The 21819-nt window shown below is 39.1% G+C and overlaps 1 protein-coding gene across 1 annotated transcript in view; it reads right to left on the reverse strand.

Moving 5' to 3' along the window:
- LOC122806757 (beta-hexosaminidase subunit alpha-like) overlaps positions 1 to 8025 on the reverse strand; it is a 906429-nt gene extending 898404 nt beyond the window's left edge. Inside the window, exon 1 of the mRNA XM_044077450.1 lies at positions 7707 to 8025. Coding sequence (XP_043933385.1) covers positions 7707 to 7935 — 229 coding nt within the window. The 5' untranslated portion in view covers positions 7936 to 8025. The remainder of the gene's footprint in view (positions 1 to 7706) is intronic.
- Between the last annotated feature and the right edge of the window lie 13794 nt (positions 8026 to 21819).

Here is a 21819-nt window from a genome sequence, read left to right on the forward strand (position 1 = left end):
GTTTTTGAATATTAAATGGGGGGGGGGGTTGTATAATAATGTTCTTTTATCCTGGTACTTCATATTTTGTTGTCATTCCTACATAGACGCATGTACACAATTCAGCAAATAGCAAAATAAGCAACACCCATACAGTTACAATCGCAAATAGCAAAATAAGCAACACCCATAGAGGCAGTTGAATAAATAAATGATTTTTTTTTTTTAAACAAAAATAAAATGTTAGAATTGGACAATGCCTATCTTAAACACTGTTTGAAATTAGAAATTGTACCAAGGGTTTGAGGCTAACAATGTTTATGAAGGACTGAATTTCACAACAATTTGTTAAGCTTTTTTGATAAATGTGGTTTTGCTATCATGGAAGCTATAATTGCAAACAATGAGGGTGAAATGTTAAAACTGTCTAAATCAATAGAGGAAACTAACAAAGCAGTAATTAATGATCTTATGTTTACTGTGATATTGAAACACATTGTTTTTGAAACAAAAAATAAAAAATTTGGTAAATGATAGGATATAATATAAAAACAAAAATAAGATACAATACCCCAAACCCAGGTTTTAAACAGAGAATGAATTCAGAGAACTAAAAAATGAAAATGAAAGTGGTGTGTTACATGATAGACCCAATGATGTCAAGGGTTTTGGTTTCATTCCACAAGTTAAGACCAATGTGTTTAAACTACTGTTAGACATCAAACTATTTATCAGAAAGAAAACCTTGAAAACTTTGAAAAGCTAGAACATGAATTAAGAAAGTCTTTATGCAAACAACATTATGTCTACCCTAACCTGACTGAGAGTGAGAATATGATTTAGACAATTTGAGCAAGGACAAGTGTCGGATCACGGAAGATGTTAAATATTTTAAACAACACAGACAATATAGTAGGGACTTCCTAAATGAAATACACATAGCATACAACAGGATACGACATTTGAATTTGTTTTTGTTGAATACATCAATGGACAAACTCATTTTAAAATTTACAAAGAATTTTGACCTTAGACAGGTTTCTTACTTGGTGTTTTAAAAGGACAATAGAATAAGCAGAATGACTTCGATCGATGAAGTTTTCAACAAAGAATGTGACCTTTGTGCAGGATGTTTAGTGAGAGAGGCTATCAAGTTCAGAACCTCTATAGAAGACTGTTTTATGTCAGTCTTTACCATTACTTATGATGGACAATCTAGTGTTGTACAATGAAATCAAATTCATTTACAAAAGGGCAACATAAAAAAAGGAATTTAGAGAGAGGTAAGAGACAGCAGTGTAACAAGAACACTAAGAATAAACAGGAGTTTTTAAATGAGGCAGTTGAATAAAGGCAATGGGCAGTTGAATAAATATTCCCTTTTATAGATGGTAAATAAATAAATAAAAGTACCTTGTGCAAAACAACAAAATTGGGGAAAAAATATTTAAAATGTTCCATTTATCTTGGAAGTTGAAAATAACCTAACCTTAGTACTGTCAGGTTGTAAAAATAACTAAATTAAATCCCTGTAAAAGCATAATGAAACTAAGATGACATTTTTTCCATCAGCAGAGAACTTGCCACTGTAAATCACAGTGATTATGTAATCATTGCTAATATGATGTTCCCGTCTACAACTGTGTAAACTTCAAACAAAATGGCAGCAAAGGCCTACAACACTGAACTTTTTTTCTCTCCATACTGTTGCTGCTGACATTAAGCTTCTTCTGCTGCCAGCCTCAGCAGTTGCCATGCTCTGACAGCCTTTTCCCCCACACTGTGACCCACCGAGTGGCAAGGCAAAATGTAAATATAAAACCTGGACCCCTAGCTACACCTGGAATATTCAGAAATTATTCTAAGGCTAACCACCTGCTATTAAGTGAGAACGTGGCAAAATTTCAAGACTCCATAAACCCTGAGAACATTGTTGCCTATGCAGAACTTTATTTAAACATTTGTTTACTGGGAAAGTTGGACTTGGAATGAAACCAATTTTCACTGAAGGTCCGGGGAGAAACGCTCCAGATACATGTCTTTGTAATGTTGGAGAAAACTGGAGCACCCGGAGGAAACCCACACGAACGCAGGGAGGACATGCAGATTCCCAGCCGAGAATAGAACTGGAGTACCTCTAGCTGTGAGGTGACAATGCAACCGCTGCACCACTGTGCTGTCCACCACTGTGAACTGTTTACAGAAACCCTGTACAAGCATGTTAATAGCTGCATAGAGGCGGCTGTACCCACCAGGAAGAAGGACAGAACTAACTCAAAAAACAAGCCACCCTGGTGGAATCACAAAATCAATAGGCTGTATAGCAGGAGGAAGAAAATCATGGCAAAAATTAGGAGGTGCAGCGCCCAGCAGGATAAAAGCACTCTCATCAAACTAAACAACTCAGAGGACAAATAAAGTCTACCAAAGCCAAATTTGAGTTAAGTTTGGCCTCCCAGGCCAAAGACAACCACAAAGTATTCTTTAGCTATGTCCGCAACCTCAAAGCCAAAACACAATTGTGTGCAAAGCTCATTATAAATGGAGCCACCTATACTGAGTCAGAAAATATAGCAAACCTCCTGGAAGATAAATTCAACAACAACTTTACCCCTCTCTCCCCCTCAACCCTCCTTCAAGAAATATCACCAAATATTAACTCGCACTACTATCACCAAGGAACAGGTCCTTAATGCTCTAAGACCAAAAACACTGCATCAATGGGCCCCAGACAATATCCCTGGATGCCTTCTAAATAGCATGAAACATGACCTATCAGGGCCTCTAGAATTACTATTTAACTGTAGCCTTCAAACAGGCTCCATTCCTCATGAATGGAGAAAGACAAAAGTCATCCTTCTGCACAAAGGTGGGCCATCTACAGACCCATAAGTCTCACTAGTCTTATAATGTAAAGCCATGGCAAGAATTATCATGGAGATGATCAACAGAGATATAGTAAACCTCCAGACACTGAACCCAACCCAGTTTGGTTTTGTTAAGGGCAGATCATGCCTACTCAACCTGGTGGACTTCTTTGAGAAGACCACCAAAACAATGGATGAGAGCAAAATCTTTCAAAATGCCTACCTTGACCTGGCCAAAGCATTTGACACAATACCCAATTTGGGCATTGTTGACAAACAAGAGGTTGGGTACAAACCCGTACGTCACCCAGTAGATAGCCAACTGGCTCACAGACAGGACCCAGGAAATTATAATTGAGGAGGAGTCCACCTCTACAAAGAGGCCAGTCACAAGTGGAGTCCCTCAGGGATCAGTCCTTGGACCGCTCCTTTTTGGCATTTACTTATCAGATGTCAAGATCAAGGTCAGTGGTCTCTGGCTGACTAAATTTGCAGATGACTGCAAATTAGGAGCTGTCACTGAATCTCACACTGATACAAATGTTCTCCAGGAGGGGCTGACACAAACAAATGGTGTCAGAGCCATGGACTAAAACTAAATGCCAATTAATGGAAAATAGTATCCTTTGGGAAGTCATCCCTCATCCATCCCTGGTAACTATCATATTGACAACACATCCCTTATAGTTGACCCAGTAGTTAGGGACTTGGAGTGAACATAAACAGTAATCTAGCCTTTGACCATCATGTGTCTACAGTGGTGAGGAAATCACTGTACGTTGCACAACTTATAAACTAAGGTATAGCATCCAAGTCCAATGAAGTCATTGTTCCACTGTATTTGGCATTCATCAGACCTATCATTGAGTACAATGCCAACTTTGGTATGTACTAACCAGGCATATCCAACGATTGGAATATTCACAGAGGTTCCTCACTAAAAGAATAAAGGGTGTAAATAAAATGTTCTACGCAGACCAACTCAAGGCCCTATCCCTGTATTCTGCCTCCTACAGGCTTTTGAGAGGAGATCTATGCCTGGCATACAGGATATTGACAGACCCCACTCTGATGAACCTCCTGTGCATCCACAAAACAAAGAGAACCAGAATTACCCATTCTAAAGACTTAAACCTTGCCTGTGATATAAAGAGGACCTGCTGGACAGATAGGTATGTATCCCAAAGACTACCCATCTATGAAACAGGCTCCCCATTCATGTGAAGCAGAGTTCCTCCCTAACCAAATTCAAGTGCAACTTGGACAATTGGATAGAAAAATGGAAATTTATTCCTGGTGTAGCACCTATGTCTCCAATGGACACAGGTAACCTGTAAATGGTTCATCTCCCAGGCTCATGCTTACACATATCAAGGGTATCCGAATTTGTCAGAGATTTTGGATGCATAGCTAGGCTTAAAAAAGGCCCTTGTAGTCGTTAGCCTAGTAAACACCTATGACCCTGTGTGTGGTACGAATATACTACTGCGGCAGGGCTAGTCACCCGATGGTATAAACCTTGGCTAGAGATGACTGTCACTGCTGAAGTGAAACCTTGACTCCCATGTGCAAAATGGGAAAAGGGGTGGAGAATGGATGGATAGAGTCAATCAGCTTTTTTGGGGGGGGGGGCAGCAGTACAAACTCCATGAAGACTCGCTGCACCAATGCACGAGTAGGGACTACAAGAAAAGAATGGTTCATAAATATGACTTGTTCATATGACCAACACTCAGCACCACATCTCTTAACTCTTTTGCCATGAATTTCAGACAAAGCCAAAAATAATGTTTTTTTTTTTTTTTTTTTCCCCCAATTAAACCAGGGAGTTGTTGTAGGACAGTACCCCCCTCTCCCCATGCGCAGTAGCAAGTTCCACCTAAACCCAGTAACATTTTCGAATAGTGAATGAATATTCACTGTGATGGCTTCACCAGCCTCATGAATATTAATCGCGTATTCAGCACGAAAGATCGAGAGGGTATTAACGCTAAAGAAACATCACAGCTCATTTGCCTAACTGTTTCTAGAATTCATCAACTCAAACGCCATGGAACAACTAGTCACTGCTCCTACAAGAGGGGAAAATACATTAGACCTAGTCATTACAAACATAAGGGATCAATGTACCACACCGGAGGTAAATCCCTCGTTGGTGAGATCGGACCACAAACTGATCACAACAGACTTCCACATCCCAACCCCACCCCCAGCCAAGGAAACCACAGTGAAAAACCTCTCAAAAACAAACTTCACTCTCCTCAAGACAGAAGTAGGAAACTTCAAAGCCCCTGAGAAACTGGAAAATGTTACCCACACCATAGAATCCTATATGAACGCACTCTATATGCACCTACAGGAATGCATGGATTGAGCCATCCCAAGTAAAACCAAGGCTCACTCCTACAAAAATAGGAGACCAGTCTGGTGGACCCCAACCATAAACAAGCTTTACAACAAAAGGAGGAGACTACTACATGACAGGGCCAAAACCCTAAAAGGGAAGGCATCCCTGATCAGTATTAGCAAAAAAACTTCACTCCACCATAAAAGCCTCAAAGGCAAACTTCGAAAGAAAAATTGCCAAAGACTCCAAAGATAATCAAAAGGCATTCTTCAGTTACGTCACGAACCTGAAAGGAATCACCCAGATCTGCTCAAAGCTAGTACAAAACGGCACAAAATACACAGAACCGACTGACATTGCCAACATTCTGACTGACAGGTTCAGTGTAAACTCCCCCCCCTTCCCCCCAAAAGGGCCTGTGTCTATCCCGGATGAATGTAGTCCCCCAGATATCTCAGACACACAGGTAAAAGCAGCCCTCTCCAAAGCTAAAAACACAGCGTCTATGCGACCGGATGGAATACTGGGCTGCGTCCTGTATGAGCTCCAGGAAGAACTAAATCCCCACTTAAATTCATTATTCCAACTCAGCCTCAAAACAGGTTATGTACCCAAGGAATGGCGTACAGCAACAATGATCCCTCTCCACAAGCGTGGCTCCACAACCGATCCTGGGAACTATCGGCCCATAAGTCTAACTAGCCTAATTTGCAAGGCTATGGAGCATATAATTATGGATCTCATAAACAAAGACTTCGGGAACATCCAGACACTGGACCCTACCCAGTTTGGTTTTGTTAAGGGCAGATCCTGCCTCCTAAACCTGGTTGACTTTTTTGAAACAGTCACCAAAGCCATAGATGAGGGAAAGGCAGTCCACACTGCCTATCTGGACCTCGCAAAGGCTTTCGACACAATACCTCACTCTGGAATCATAAACAAACTAACCAGCTTAAACATCAACCCATATGTCACAAGATGGGTACCAAACTGGCTTACGGATAGAACTCACACGGTCAGGGTTGGAAATGCCATTTCCGACTCTAAACCTGTTACAAGTGGAGTCCCACAGGGCTCAGTCCTGGGGCCCCTCTTGTTCGGTATATACTTCTCTGAAGTACAGGCTAGCACAATAGGACTGTGGCTTACCAAGTTCGCCGATGACTGCAAACTGGGAGCCATAATAGACACCCCGGCAGACACAAGCATCCTCCAAAAGGGTCTTATGGAGACAGATGCCTGGTGTCAAAGCCATGGCCTCAAACTTAATGCCACAAAATGCATAGTCATCCCCTTTGGGAAAAACAAGATGCCAACTAATTACCACATAGGAAGTAACCCACTTAGTACAGCAGTAATTAGGGATCTGGGGACCCAAGTTGATAGTAACCTCTCCTTTGACAATCACATTGCCAAAATAGTCAGAAAATCCTTCTATATTACCCATCTTATAACTAAAGGGTTCTCGTCTAGATCGAGAGAGATCATTGTGCCCCTATACTCGTTACTCATCAGACCCATAATAGAGTACAATGCCCCATTTGGGATGTACCTTACTAGGCACCTGCAGCAGCTGGAGAGACCCCAAAAGTTCCTTACCAAAAGGATCATGGGCCTCAAACAGTTGCCCTATGCAACTAGACTAAAGAAACTACAGCTCTACTCAGTTGCTTACTGCCTGCTCAGAGGCGACCTCTGCCTGACATACACGGCCATGTCCAACCCAGAATTAATGGACAAGCTCCACCTTAAAAAAATAAATTCATTAGAGCCACACGCTCCTCGGACTTAAACCACAGCAATAAATAAGACATGTTGGAGGGATAGATTCATATCCCAAAGGCTTCCCACACTCTGGAATAAAATCCCAATTCACTTAAGACAAAGCCCCTCGCTGGCCCTCTTCAAGAGAAATCTTGATGAGTGGATGGGAAACCGTAAGTTTGCACCTGGGATCACTCCAGTGGCGCTACTGGACAGAGGCTCTAGAAGTTAAATGATAAGGGTGGAGAGAGCCAAACACATTTTCGGCTAGGCTTATAAATGCCCTAGGGCAGATAGCCTAATATAAACCTATGAAATACTACAATGCGATATTACTTTTTTCTTGTAAAATTGAGCCGTCTATCTAAATGTCTGTCTCTTAAACAGTGCAATTCTATGCTTAATACAACTGATTAATGTCTTAAGAATTAGCCTGGGTCACATCAATGGCGCTGAAAGCAATAAAGTAGTATTTATACATATTATAAAACGAGATTGTCGCTGTCTAAATAAAGCTGACTGCTCCTCTACCGCACCAACATAACTGCAGATGTACAACAATAAGTACTAGAAAGTAGCATCAACACACATTTTCCGAAGAAAATGAATCATGAAAATCTAATGCCTGGCGTTATTAATCCATTTTTTTGGTAAAAAGCCGATGAATGCAGTTGAAAAATTTACTGTGAATACAGCAGAAATTGGTGGCAAAATCAGGGACATTATGGACAGCTGACAGGTACGCTCACCTGAGTCTGTAACGCTGCTTCCTGGAAATGTGATTCGGAAATACCTTACAAATGCTAGGTCTAAAACGGAGCAACCGGGTTGTGAAGCAGATTCTCTAGCGTACTGAAAGCGAAATAACCGAGGACTGACCAAGTAACTATGGGAAGAGTAAGTAATCTTCTGTGGAAGAGGCCATACTGCATCTGTCAGTGGCAAAAAAACTAACCAGATCCAAACGTGAACCGCCATAGTGACTGCAAAAGCAGGAACTGAATCAACTGAACTGTGCGCATGAATCTACATTCAACACATGACTGTCTCGTGCTGAAATAGTATAAACATGAAGTCTGTAATACATATAGGATGCAGGCAGAAAATCAGTCTATGACTTGTATTTTGTTCGCTGCTGCAATACAAAAAAAAAAAAAAAAAAAAGATTGCTTCACTGGTAATACGTGGATAGAGACACCGTAGTTAACTTTTCAGTAAATGTTTTGGGTTGCTCTTAAAGTTTAAGCGATTGGTGCGTCTCGTCTCATCCCAATTTGTTTGATTGTTTTGCCCTGTCATCATTTGTTAAAAAATTAATGTAATGTAAATTACTTAGGATTACAGCCAGTCAGCAGTGCAACTTATTTAAGTTTCGTGCTTCTTTTTGTTCAGAAAATGAACATCGATGCAGAAACAGCTACTGTATTAACTTTATAAGTGAATTAGCGCCATCGTCATCTAACTCCTTTGCCATTATTACATAGGGTCGGAGTAATTATACCTCTCAACTGTCCAATTTTTCGTAGGATGTCCTGATTTTTGCCTGATGTTTTTGCTTTGCTATTCATAAAATTAGTGGCTTTCTGGCAAATCACTGAGGATGGAAGTCAACAAATAGGTTCATAGGTTGGTACTAGCAGGAGCGGCCTTAGGTCAGCTGATGCCCTAGGGCGGCTGCCTAGTTGGCCTATGCCTAAGGCTGGCTATGGGTACTAGGCTATCAGCCCTAGGGCCTATACAAGCCAAGCCATAACAATTCCCTGGCTATTTCTTCCCACACTATTTACTTCTCTGGACCCCTGTCTAGCAGGGCGACTGACGTGATCCCCGGGGTGAATTTTCTTTCTCCCATCCAATCATCAAGGTTCCTTTTGAAGAGGGCCAAAGAGGCAGTCTGCTTGACATGTGATGAGGTGTGCCACACAGAAGGATTTACTGACTGTTGTGGTGATGTGGTTATCGAAGGTGAGACCAGTGTCCACCTCTGTCCCTAAGTCTCATCACACTTTCGGTGTTTAGTGTACTGCCACCTATATGGTAATTCATGGGTACATGTTTTTTCCCAAAGGGGATAACTATACATTTCTTGGCATTGAGCTTGAGCCCATGGCTCTGGCACCAAGCATCTGTTTCTGTAAAGCCCTTTTGTAGAGTATCCACATCATTTGGGGATTCAGTAATGGCTCCCAATTTGCAGTCATCTGCAAACTTTGTTAGCCAGAGTCCCTTAGTGTTGGCCTGTACTTCAGAGAAGTAGATTCCAAACAAGAGCGGTCCCAGGACTGAACCCTGAGGTACTCCACTTGTCACTTGTCTGGAGCTGGATAATGATACACATTTCAGTTTCAGACTTCATATCCTTCAGAAAATGCATGCTAATACAGACACTTTTATTCTAACAACTTTATAACAGCAATATATAAATTCTGACCCTGTTTTTTGGTATTCGTCCCCAATTATTTTTGGCTTTGTCCAGATTTCTTGACCTAGAGGTTGAGAGGTATGTGACCAAGTGGCATGGAGCCAATGTTTACACCAAGGATTGCAGATCCAGAGTAATCTTTAAAAACTGTGCCTGATTTTTGGACAATTTTTTAAACATTGAGCTGTCATATCTAGTCGTTTGCTATGGGTACCTGCCATAGGTTTCTGCTGCCCCTGATTTTGCCTCATATTTTTTGTTCTGTTCCTCATAAAATTTGTGGTTTTAGGGCAAATCATTAAGGATTGCACTCACTAGGCAGCAGGGCTGGCTTGTGATCAGCTGGTGCCTTAGGCAAAAGGGTTCCAAAACGTCCCCCACGCACCACCCAATGCCCCATCCTGGTCTGCTTACACCATTCAGTTTACTTTTTACTGTGTTTTTCTCACAGTTTGTCTTACTGTTCAGCTTTTCATGTATTTATTAAACATGTTTTAAAGAAACCATTACATATTTGAGTTTCAACAAAAAAACAAACAAAAAAGGCACCAAAGCGTCAAAACGGATAAAAAACGTAAGCACAACTACTCAGTGGAATAGGCAGCTCTCCTTAGAGCTGACTATTCCACTGAGGAGTTGAGCTTACGTTTTTTAACAGTTTCGACCTCTTTGGTGCCTTTTTTTGTTTGTTTTTGGCTGGTTTACGAGTTTATAGAAGCATAGCCGGTTTTAGGCACCAGTCGCTGGGGCCCTCTGTTCCTGGGGCCCCAACCACAGCAAGTTATCTTATCCTGATATTTTGTCACATCTGTGAAACCAACAAAAGCTAGTGCAGCAGTCTTGCACACTTAATAAACTATGAGGGTAATAACTCTTATTTATATCTCCTTTAAAATTCAAAGATATTTCCGTCGCGTAAACGGTGGTAAGTAAGCGGTGTTTTGTCAAGTAACAGGCATCAGAATGCCATTAAATATTTTACTACTGACATAGTGCTCCTGGCTTAGTTAAACCCTGCTTTTGGACATTTTCTCCATTAAAACTAACTACATAGCCATCTTTTAGTCCCTGCAAACTCATGGCTGGGGCCCCTTAATCATCTTTGTCTGTGTGGGGGCCCCACAAAAGCTGCTGCTGATGATTGGGGAAAAATGAGGAATGAAAAATGCATTAATTTCCTAATTATGCTCTTTAACATGAACAGGGCTGTGATATGATCCTGTTAGGATGAAGATGATAATGAACATGAACAATATACGCACTAGAGGGATCAGCAGCCCATAGTGACTTACCTCAGTGCAAATGTTGGATTTTATGAAGAGCTGATGCTTCCGATCATCAGGGATAGTTTCTCTTTCTGGTAGATTTATAACTAATACCAGAACACCAGATACTATAACTCAATTTCTTTGCTTAAGAATTCAGTACAATCCCAAAAATAATAGAATAAATGCTCAGAATCATAAATATGTTTAAATATTTCTCTAATTCACTTAAAAAGTTACTAGCATAACATATTTTGCATCAACATCTATTTTTGGACAATAAGTATAAAACTCAGATGTCTGGATTGATTGACTGTAATCCTGAATGATTTACCAGCAAATCAGACTTTGAAGGATAAATCAAAAGTATGAACAAAATCAGGGAAGGTCTGTGAAAGTAGGGACAGCGACAAGTATGCATTACTCCTCAATGGGATAAATCTTACTGCTTCTGATGTGTGACGACTGCTAAACAGCAGTGACTAATCTGGTGTGGCAGTACCAATGTTGCACAAGGCATTGCTGTTTGCTGAAATAAGTACATAACTAGTACTGCTGTGGCTAACAAGCAATTATATTTCGAAAGTAAGACATAACATATATCACAGAACATTCAGACACTTAGATATTCTTGGAGTCTGGTTGCCCCCACTCACCAGACTGTCTAAATGGATAATGGGGACTCCCTTTATCATCCTTGACTCTGTGGGGGCCCCCACCAAAGCTGTTGCTTGTTGGAGAAAAATATATCAATTTTCTGAATACGTTGTTTAACCTGAATGGTGCTGTGATATGACCCTTTTAGGATAAAGCTAATAGCCTCTGTTTACAACCACACCCATTCTAAAACCAGCCCTGCTCAAATGTGTGTGTGTACATAAAGCTGCTACGGGTTATGAGGGGCTGGAGATTGTGTGGATATTACATCTTTAATTTTCATCACAGTCGAACCTTAGAGGTGTGCACATGAAGTCATTATAGCTTGTGTTTGAGCTGAGGGCAGTGTTTCTTTCAGACCTCAGAGGTGTACAAAGAAGGTTACTATAGCTTGTGTAAGAGAGGTGTACTGTCTAGGAGCAACAAATTTGAATATTACTGAAATCATTCTCACAATCACATGCTAGGCACATATACATGTGGCTACCTTTGACGGCTGGGGTGAAGAATATGCTATGTATATGTATATCATCAGTCACTTGAAATATATGACAAAGGCAATTTAAATTTCTGCTTTCATCCCAGTCTAACACCAGAGGGGATGCATAGGCAGTGACTTGTCTTTTTCAGAGGGTTAGGAGGTAGGCAGTATTTCCAGATAAGACTTAAATATTCTCACAACTACTGGCTTGTTAGTTTACTGTAAGCTACAATTTTGTCATCTTTGAAAATTAAGCCTTGGGCACAAATTATGCCTTGAAAGAAAAAAATAAGACTGAAATTCTTTCTTCATAATTTTTATTTAGGCAACCATTAGAGTAAAATGTTGAGAAAATGCTCTAAAATGCATCCCAGACCATCTGTAAACCTGTGGTTTATTGGGCCCTGACTTGAGTTATTTCCTAAATGGTTATTACTGGGCTGTCTTGTTCAGGAAAGGTGTGTTGAAAGGATGCAAGGAAAACTAAAGCTGAACCACAACAGTGAAATTCTTTCCTTAATCATAATTTCTGTTCATGCTATTATTGGATGAAAAGGTTGTGTAAAATGCACTTCAGAGCATATAGAAAGTTATGGCTTTTTGAAAAAGCTTAGAGTAAGGCAAAATGTGAGAAAAGGATGAACAAAGTAATGTGGATGATATGGGGAGCCCAAAAGGAGAAGGACTCAGAGGTGAGGACTGGCGGGTGTGTGTGTGTGTGTGTGTGTGTGTGTGTGTGTGTGTGTGTGTGTGTGTGTGTGTGTGTGTGTATGTGTTGGTGTGTGTGTTGAAATGTAGGCCCAGTCATCATTTCACTTTAAGTCCAGACCTGTACATGACTTGTTGCAATGTATCACTGTTGCAACTAAGTGCCAGTAACTCTAACTGCCCCTTTGTTAGACAGCTCAACATTGTGATAGTGTGATACATAGGCCTGTTGTAATGTAAAAGCTTGTAGCTGCAGGTCTGTCTGTGGATACTACTCATAAAAGTTTGCAGCATGAAATAAAGGGTTGCTTAGGATGGATGGCATTGTTAGGATGATACTTATTAACTTGACATTTGCTGGGGGCCCCCAGAATGCTAACACCGGCCCTGATAGAAGGCACCGTTTTTCCCCCCACATTTGAGTTTCAGACATCATATCCTTCAGAAAATAAATACTAATATAAAACTTATGATTCCAGGCAGGAACTTTCTACATTTATAAGAGCTTTTTAAATTTGTTTCTGATTTTGGGCCTTGGTCTAGGTTATATTTTGACTTTGTCCCTGAATCTTGTGCTAACAATTTGAAAGTTATGGTACCCGTAGCCAGAGACGTAACACCAGTAACGCAGTTGCTGTTCACCCATTGATCAGACATTTCTATTAACAGTACCATAGCTCAAACTTCAATCTCTAAAATGTGAAACACTAGCTCTCATAGTAATGTGGACCTCCTGCTTAACCCAGAATCAGACAATGGCATAAGTCTCAACTGTCCTGATTTACTCAGAATGTCCAGATTTTTGAATCATACTTTTTGGTCTGTTCATCATAAAATTTGAGGCTTCGTGGCAAATGATAAATGATTAAGGACTGAAGTCCCAAAATAATGACATAACATTTGACTTTCAAGCCTGTTATTCTATCTGTTTTCTTTAGTGTTAAGAATGATACTTAAAATCTGTCACTGACTTTGCCCCCCCCCCCATTATTTCTGGATTTGTTCAGATTTCTTGCACTTTGGAGATTGAGAGATATGTATTTTTTAAATATTGCACTACAAGTTTAATAGACCAATGGGTTTTGCATCAAAATGCATTTTCAGAACAATAAAACAGACACATTAAACAACTGAAATGCCAACAGAGATACTTTACTAAAAGGATGCAAGGCCTACACGATATGTCCTACATGGACCAACTCAAAGACCTGTCACTATACTCAGTATCCTACAGACTGCCAAGAGGTGACCTGCGTCTGTCATACAAGCATCTTCTGACCCGTTACTCATGGATTTTCTGCATATCAGAAAGTCAAATGGTATCAGAAATAGTCTAGGGATCTAAACTTCTCCTGCAATATCAACAGAACGGTTTGGAGGAACAGGTATAACCTGCAAACGATACCTCTGCTGTGGAGCAGACTCACCCTCTAGATAAAATGAAGTTCATCCCTGTCCATATTCAAGCACAACTTAGATCAGTGGACGGAAAACAAAAAAAAGTACCCCAGGACTGCCTCCTGTACGACTAATGGATAGAGGCAGCTCCTAAATGCTTTATCCCAATGCATGGGTCCCCTCAAATTATCGGGTCTATATAATTTTATCGAAAACTTTCTTTGTCTAATGTATTTTCATCCAACCATATTCATCAAACCACTTTTCAGCGAACCATTAAATCAATGAAACTTTTTCCCAGGGAAAGAAGATAGTTGGCTGTTGTTACACATTTGCCCTTTTCCCCAGTGTAATGCAATCTTGGTGTTGGTATATATAATTGGGGGGTGGTTATGCAGCCCCCCATGTTGGAGGTGGGTGGGGGGCAAAGCCATCCACATTGGTAGTCGAAAATGATGTCGTTTTTGTTGAAATTGCTCTGGTGGCCAAGTAGCCTTTTTCACTAGGAAAAGGTTTCACTGATTTGGCAGTTTGCTGAAAGATGGTTCAATGAATATGGTTTGATGAAAAAGCATTCAACGAAGACGTTTGATAAACTGATAGGGACCCCAAATTATCTGTGGTATGATCTCAGTTCTTCTCATTAGGGGTAATTTGTAATTAATAACCAGGGGATGGATAAGGCCAGTCTAATACCAAATGGAATAAGTTATTTCGAGCATAAAAATGGAAATTGGCTAGGCTTAAAAATGGCCCGCAAGGGCAGCTTTCCTAGTACTTAGCTATGAACCTGTAAAAAGAATGAAACTGTAATGTCTGATATTGCTGACTGACTGTAATCCTCAGTGATTTTCTAGAAAATCAAAAATTTACAAAAAAACAGGGCAAAAATATGAGGTAAACTCAGGGATGTTCTGGAAAACCATGGATAGTTGAGAGGTATTTATAGTGAGACAAATGTGAAAAAGTAGAACAGTCACTAATAACATTATCTAGAAAGCTTACAGCATAATTAATAGTTTCTTCATACTTGAGTTATTCTGCTGAATTAATATGATTCACTATTATTCAGCATGATTTATCATGAATATTTTGTTAAAAACCTTAATAATGAATATCTGCCACAACACTTTCAATGCAGAGCAGCATGAAATATAGAATTTTTAAGTCTCAAAATGAGGAATGTTCCTAATAATATGAGTAATAGTGGCAATATAATTAAGTAATAGTATTTTTACTTATTTGTTTAAAAACAATTTGGAAGTCATTTACACTAACAGAATAATTTGAAACATACTGCTGTTTGTATGTAAGGGAGCACTAGGCTGTGGGTAAGGGTATTCCTCCGTTACAAATATCTTATGAAAAATATAGTTTGCATTCACCATTATCAAGGACTGTGGACACACCTGTATCAGAAGATATCTACACATGCTAATACTCACAAAGAGCAAGTACATACGGTCCAGTGTTCTTAACAATCACTCAGTATTTGCTCTGGTATTACAGTTTAATAAAGGCATTTTAATGTTAAGCCGGTCACAAGTGGTGTCCCACAGGGCTCGGTCCTTGGCCCCCTATTGTTCGGCATCTACTTCTCAGAAGTACAGGCCAACATGGGTGGACTTTGGCTGACAAAGTTTGCAGACGACTGCAAACTGGGCGCCTTAGTGGAAAGTGCATCGGACATGGATATCCTTCAGAAGGGACTCACGGAAACAGATAGCTGGTGCCAGAGCCATGGCCTGAAGTTAAACGCCAAAAAATGTATAGTCATACCCTTCGGGAAAAACAAGGTAACCCCAAGCTACCATATAGGTGGCAATCCACTAAGCACAGAAGAGGTTATCAGGGACCTGGGGACCCAGGTTGACAGTGGCCTTTCTTTTGACACTCACATTGCTAAAGTGGTTAGAAAGACCTTCTACATTGCCCATCTGATCATGAAGGGATTCACATCCATATCTAGTGAGATCATTGTTCCTCTGTACTCTTCACTTATCAGACCAATGACCGAGTACAATGCCCCATTCGGGATGTATCTCACCCGACATCTGCAGCAATTGGAGAGACCCCAAAAGTTCCTCACCAAAAGGATAAAGGGACTCCAAAATCTGTCATATGCTGCCAGATTGAAGAAACTCCAGCTCTATTCAGTCGCATACCGTCTGCTCAGAGGTGACATGTGCCTGACATACAAGGCCATGTCCAACCCGGAATTAATGGACATGCTCCACCTCAAAAAATCCAAATCCACCAAAACCACTAGAGCAAGCGACTTAAACCTTAGCACGGATATAAATAGGACGTGCTGGAGGGATAGATTTATCACTCAGAGACTCCCTATGCTGTGGAATAAAATCCCGGTCCATGTGAGGCAGAGCACCTCGCTGGCTCTGTTCAAGAGAAATCTTGACCTGTGGATGGGAGATCGTAGGTTTACCCCAGGAATCATCTCTGTGTCACTGCTGGACAGAGGCACAACAAACTAATGGGCACAGTATTTTTTCATATAAGGGGTGGCGTAAGCCACAAAAATTTGGGCTAGGCTTATAAATGCCTTAGGGCAGATAGCCTAGTATAAACCTATGAACCTATGAACCTATGAGCCTATGTATACTCCCTAATAAGTAGTTGATGACATAGTTGTTAAGAGATTCAGATTTGCTACTAACTCCCTTCCCCACCCTACAAACCGCCTATTCTGCAGTGTTGTAGATCCATAATTATATAGTGAAATATGCAATACGTATACTAATCTTTTATACCAGAATAATTAAGTTCCATATACAGTAATGTAATAAGAGTACTTCACTTTGAGAACAGCTACTTTCTTTGTTGGTTCACTTGTACCCTCTGGAAAATTATTTATAGACCATGGCTTGGTTTTTGTTTGACTACACTATAATAAGTTTAAGCAGGGATACATGACAGGGTGTAGAGGGGGATAAGAACTGAACAAAGGATGGCAGAAGCAGTGAGCTAAGTCAGGCAAAACACGTTTCATTATTATGATTAAGGACCCATTACAGCAAATGTAACATTTTTTTACAGTGGGAGAGTAGGCATTTCCATTTTATTTTATGTAATTTAGTGAACTGGCAAACCAATAAATGTGTTAACTACTTGATTTTGCACAAATGCAGTCAACAGATGTAGCCTCCCAATGTTCTTTACAAAACTAGATTTAATTTCCATTCACGTCCTAGCCCTTTTAACAATTAACTGTTTCCACATAGCCTAAAAATAACTACACCCAAAGAATGCACAAAGTAAGAAAATTCTTCACATTTTCCATTAAAGTTAACCTGCAATTTTCCAATAACATTTTTCATACTCAGACATGCCTGAAAAAGTATATATAAAACATGGAGCACTCTGATTATGCTATGAGAAAATGAAAATACCTCGTTATAACAAAGTTCATACATAGAATGTATTAACTACAAGATGCAGGATTATGACTAAGTCACAGATCATTACCAAGTTGTTCTGTGTTCAGAAAATAGATTTAATGTTTACCTCAAGAGCAACTATAATTCTTTGTAATACATGGGGTTTTAGCTACCCTGCTGTACTACTAGTTTGAAGCAAAAAAATGTTAGTGTCTAACAGCAGCTTTTAACGCTGTGCTGATTGCTGCTACCTTTGCTTCTCACTGTTGTGCTTGTAGCAGTTGTATGTGCTTTACACACACATACACACACACACACACATATATATATATATATATATATATATATATATATATATATATATATATATATATATATATATACACATACATATATATATATATATATATATACACACATATATACAATATATACAATAAAATAATACCTTCTGAAAAATGAAAGAACTACTTTCAGAATAAGACAAATAAACAGCTTTAATAAGTGATCATTAAAGATCTAACTAGATCTTGAGTGGTTTCATTTGTAAAATGTTTCACTTCAAACTTCATCAGAAGTCAAGATTAATTAGCATATTAATGACAGTGGTGCAGCGGTAGCATTGTCACCTCACAGCAATTCTATTCTCAGCTGGAATGCCTTCTTTGTGGAGTCTGCATGTCCTCCCTGCGTTCATGTGGGTTTTCTCTGGGTACTCCAGTTTCCTCCCACATTACAAAGACATGCTTCTGGAGCGTATCTCCCCGGGTCTCCACTGAAAATTGGCTTTGTTCCAAGTCAAAGTTTCCCAGTAAACAAATGTTAAATAAAAAAGTAAATAACTCATCCATTATCTATTTCATCTAAGAATGCTAAATGTCCATTTAGTCCAGGGGGCATGTCTGCCCTAAGTCTCACTTACCATTTGTGTTCCTTTACTTCCAGTAATGGATTACAGTCACCAAAAATAATGGAAACATTTTCAATCACAATAAATTTAAAAATGGAATACTGAGTGCTGACTTAATGTGCTTGGCTAGAGCATTTTTATAGTCACCTTTTCTAATAGCTGGAATCCTGTCGCTGAGTCTTCTAGTGGTCTTACCCCACATAAAAGGCATGGTGTCACAAGAAGAGCACACTCCTAAGGAGACAATGTTAATGGAATTACAAACTTTTCTACAAAATGAAAAGTGAAATTAAGTGGTCTCAATAGAAATGTATCCCCTTGAGCAGTATATTGTCAACACACACATCTTCCACAGGTATACATACCTGAGGGACTTAACCTGGGCACCATATTTTGTCAAAGACTGGACTCAAAAAGGGACTTTAACAAATGGGTTTTCTTATATGAAAACGAAGGGCTAGTCCCTAAAGCTTTAACTAACTCTTGGCTGCTTTTAATAATACCCCACTTCTTGGTAATAATGTTCCTGATACTTTCAGAGTCTATAGGAAGGGGAAATCTCACACATTCATTTGATAAATTGCCCTTAGCACTACTGAACCCATACTTAAGGATAGGTAGGTGTTTGGTGTACCTGCAGTCTGCCACTTTCTTAAAACAGTTAAAAAACAGCTTAACAAGATAATGTTTATCTGCAAAGAGTTTCATAATTTAGTGGCATTCCTGCAAAAACAAGGTGTCGTCACTAATGGTCCTACTCAAATGGACAAATTAACCTTAACTATATTTCTTTTCATAAAACTGGGGTGCTGGCTTGAGAGGTCAAGGTAATTGTTACAAAATGTATCCTTCCTTTGCATGGAAGATGTAAATTCCTTGGTGGTGGGATCGAAAGAAAGGCAAATGTCCAGAAAATGCACTTTATTTCCCTCCCCTAACAGAGTAAAATCTAGGAAATCAATGCTTTCATTATGTTTAAAAAAAAGAATCAGTTCAGTGGAAGCCCCCAATCACATGAAAAAGATGGTACTTGTGTATTAATGTAACCAGGAGAGAAATCTTTCATACTTTGCCAAATTATTGATTTCTATTCAAAAGATTACAAGTTATGCAATGAAATAATAGTTTGCTAAGTGTGTACGTCTTTTGCAAATGTTATTTGCATAATACATCATAAAAAGGGATTTTGTTATTGAAAAAAGAAAACATACTGCAATACTTTCTAAATGAATTTTAAGCGGCCATGTTTGTTGTATGTAAAGCAGCAATTCTGGCAACAGTGTATGATAACTTGGTTGTGTAAATACGTCTTGCACAGCACATGTTTATGAACTGAAGCCAGTGTTCATTGATAGTTTCAGCGATGTGATGAGTACTGCATATTAAATACATGTTATGGCATGACTTAAATGGTACACTGACATCACTGTCGTTGATAACAAGTATAACAACATTTAAAAATCATTACATTATTAATCTTCACAGCCATGTTATTTACATTTTAAATACTCAGATTTGTAACCATTTTGCCTGTTCTCGGATACGTCTACAGTGCCAGTGAGCCAGCACATAAATAAAGTGGCTATTATTTTCTGTGGTTTTAGTAAGTTAACAAGATGCATAGTAAGAAAACATGGCAATCAGTTAACACATATTTTTACTGCAATGACATTATTTGCTGAATTAAGAAAGAATTGAGTCCTGGTTGCTTTAACACACAAGTACCAAAAAGATATCTTCAGTAAATCTTTTGAACAAATACACAAACTGGAAACCTTTCAAGTGGGTTTAAGTATTGACTTCCCATGCCCTAGGTACTAGGTTGGCATAAGCTGATGCCATCTTAGCTCCCATTGATACCCATTGTAACTGTTGGTAAATGGTGTTGTTAAAGGAGGAAAAGTTGTTTTCCAGTTCCAGTTTAATCAAGGATGTGTATGCCTTAATCCTGTGGGAAGGAGTGTATGTCCGTCTAGCAAGGTAATCAGAAACAAAGTCTAAGCCTCTTTGATGAGGAATGTCATGTACAAAATGGGTGTATATTGAATCAGTGAACGCTGATTCATCGACCCTATTTGAGCGAAAGCTGACAATCCCGAACACCTGGAACAGTGATTTTTTTCCCAGGGGAAAAAAAATCGCTGGGCCGGTTTCGGGAGCTTGCCATTTCCTCCACTGTGGTGCAATCTCGGAGTTGGTATATTTAAGTGGGGGGGGGCAAAGCCCCCCCATATTAAATACTTAATATTAAGTGCGAAATTCAAAATCGTGACTTTGAAACACAACCTGCACCACATAAACAAACACACATACCTTCCTCCCCGCACTACAACAAACAAACAAAACATACACAAACACAACAACACAAATACACAAACATACCCTACATATAAGGAGGGGGGAAGCCCCTCACACACCCCACACCCCTGCTACTTATATATACTAGCTCAGAGGTCGCACTAATAAGACAAAGACATGAAACCCACCACTACACAATCTACATCCCCCTCACACATACACACATCACATACGTACAAACACCACCATTCTCAACACTTACATACTCACACTCTTACCTACATACCGTAACCTACACCTACAACTTCCCAACACACTAACATACACTAAAATCCCTACCAAAAACCCTTAAAATATAAACACTTACCTGAATCTCCAGCTATCCATTAACACAGCGCACCACCACAACCGCTGATTTGACATTTCCAGATTTGGTTATGTGGACTTTCGCAGAACTGGGCTTTCGCTATTTTAGTCTCGAGATACTGGAATTCGTGATTTCAGTATTTCGAGATAGTGAAGTGAACCCATATATATATATATATATATATATATATATATATATATATATATATATATATATATATATATATATATATATATATATATATATATGTATTATATATTATATATTATATATATATATATGTATTATATATTATATATTATATATATATATATATATATATATATTATATGGTTTGCTATCATTATGTCGACGCAGCATTTAGACGGTTATGAAGTATTCAACATCAGATGTTCGAATACTTCATATTTTGGCAGGTGACATGAGCGAAGGTTTGCTTTGCGAATGAACTGTGCATTTGCAATTCTAACTTTCGGTCATGGGAGGGGATCGCGGTACAGTGCGGTTAGGGAATGCATCCCTTTCTCACTGTAGTGCGATCTCGAGTTGGAATATTAAGCTAGGGGTGTGGGGCACAGCCCCACAGGTGCAGGGCAGCCCCTGCATAACTGTGTGTTCGGTTAGGTAGGTAGGTGATTATGGGAAGGGTGGGTGCTGTGTATCGCAGAATGCGACATTTTAGACAATATACCCTTGTTTTTTTCGAGTTTACTATTATTCAAAATGTTCGATGCATAAATTCAAAATAAAGACATTATTTATTTTTACTTTCAATTTATGATAGTAAACCATATTATATATATATATATATATATATATATATTATATATATATATATATATATATACATATATATATATATATATATATAATATTTTATATATATATATATATATATATATATATATATATATATTATATACATACAGCATAATGTTCAGGATGAGGAAGAATATTTGAA

This window comes from Protopterus annectens, chromosome 7.part0 (genome assembly GCF_019279795.1).
Source record: "Protopterus annectens isolate FY-2018-M chromosome 7.part0, PAN1.0, whole genome shotgun sequence".
Classification (NCBI taxonomy): domain Eukaryota; kingdom Metazoa; phylum Chordata; order Ceratodontiformes; family Protopteridae; genus Protopterus; species Protopterus annectens.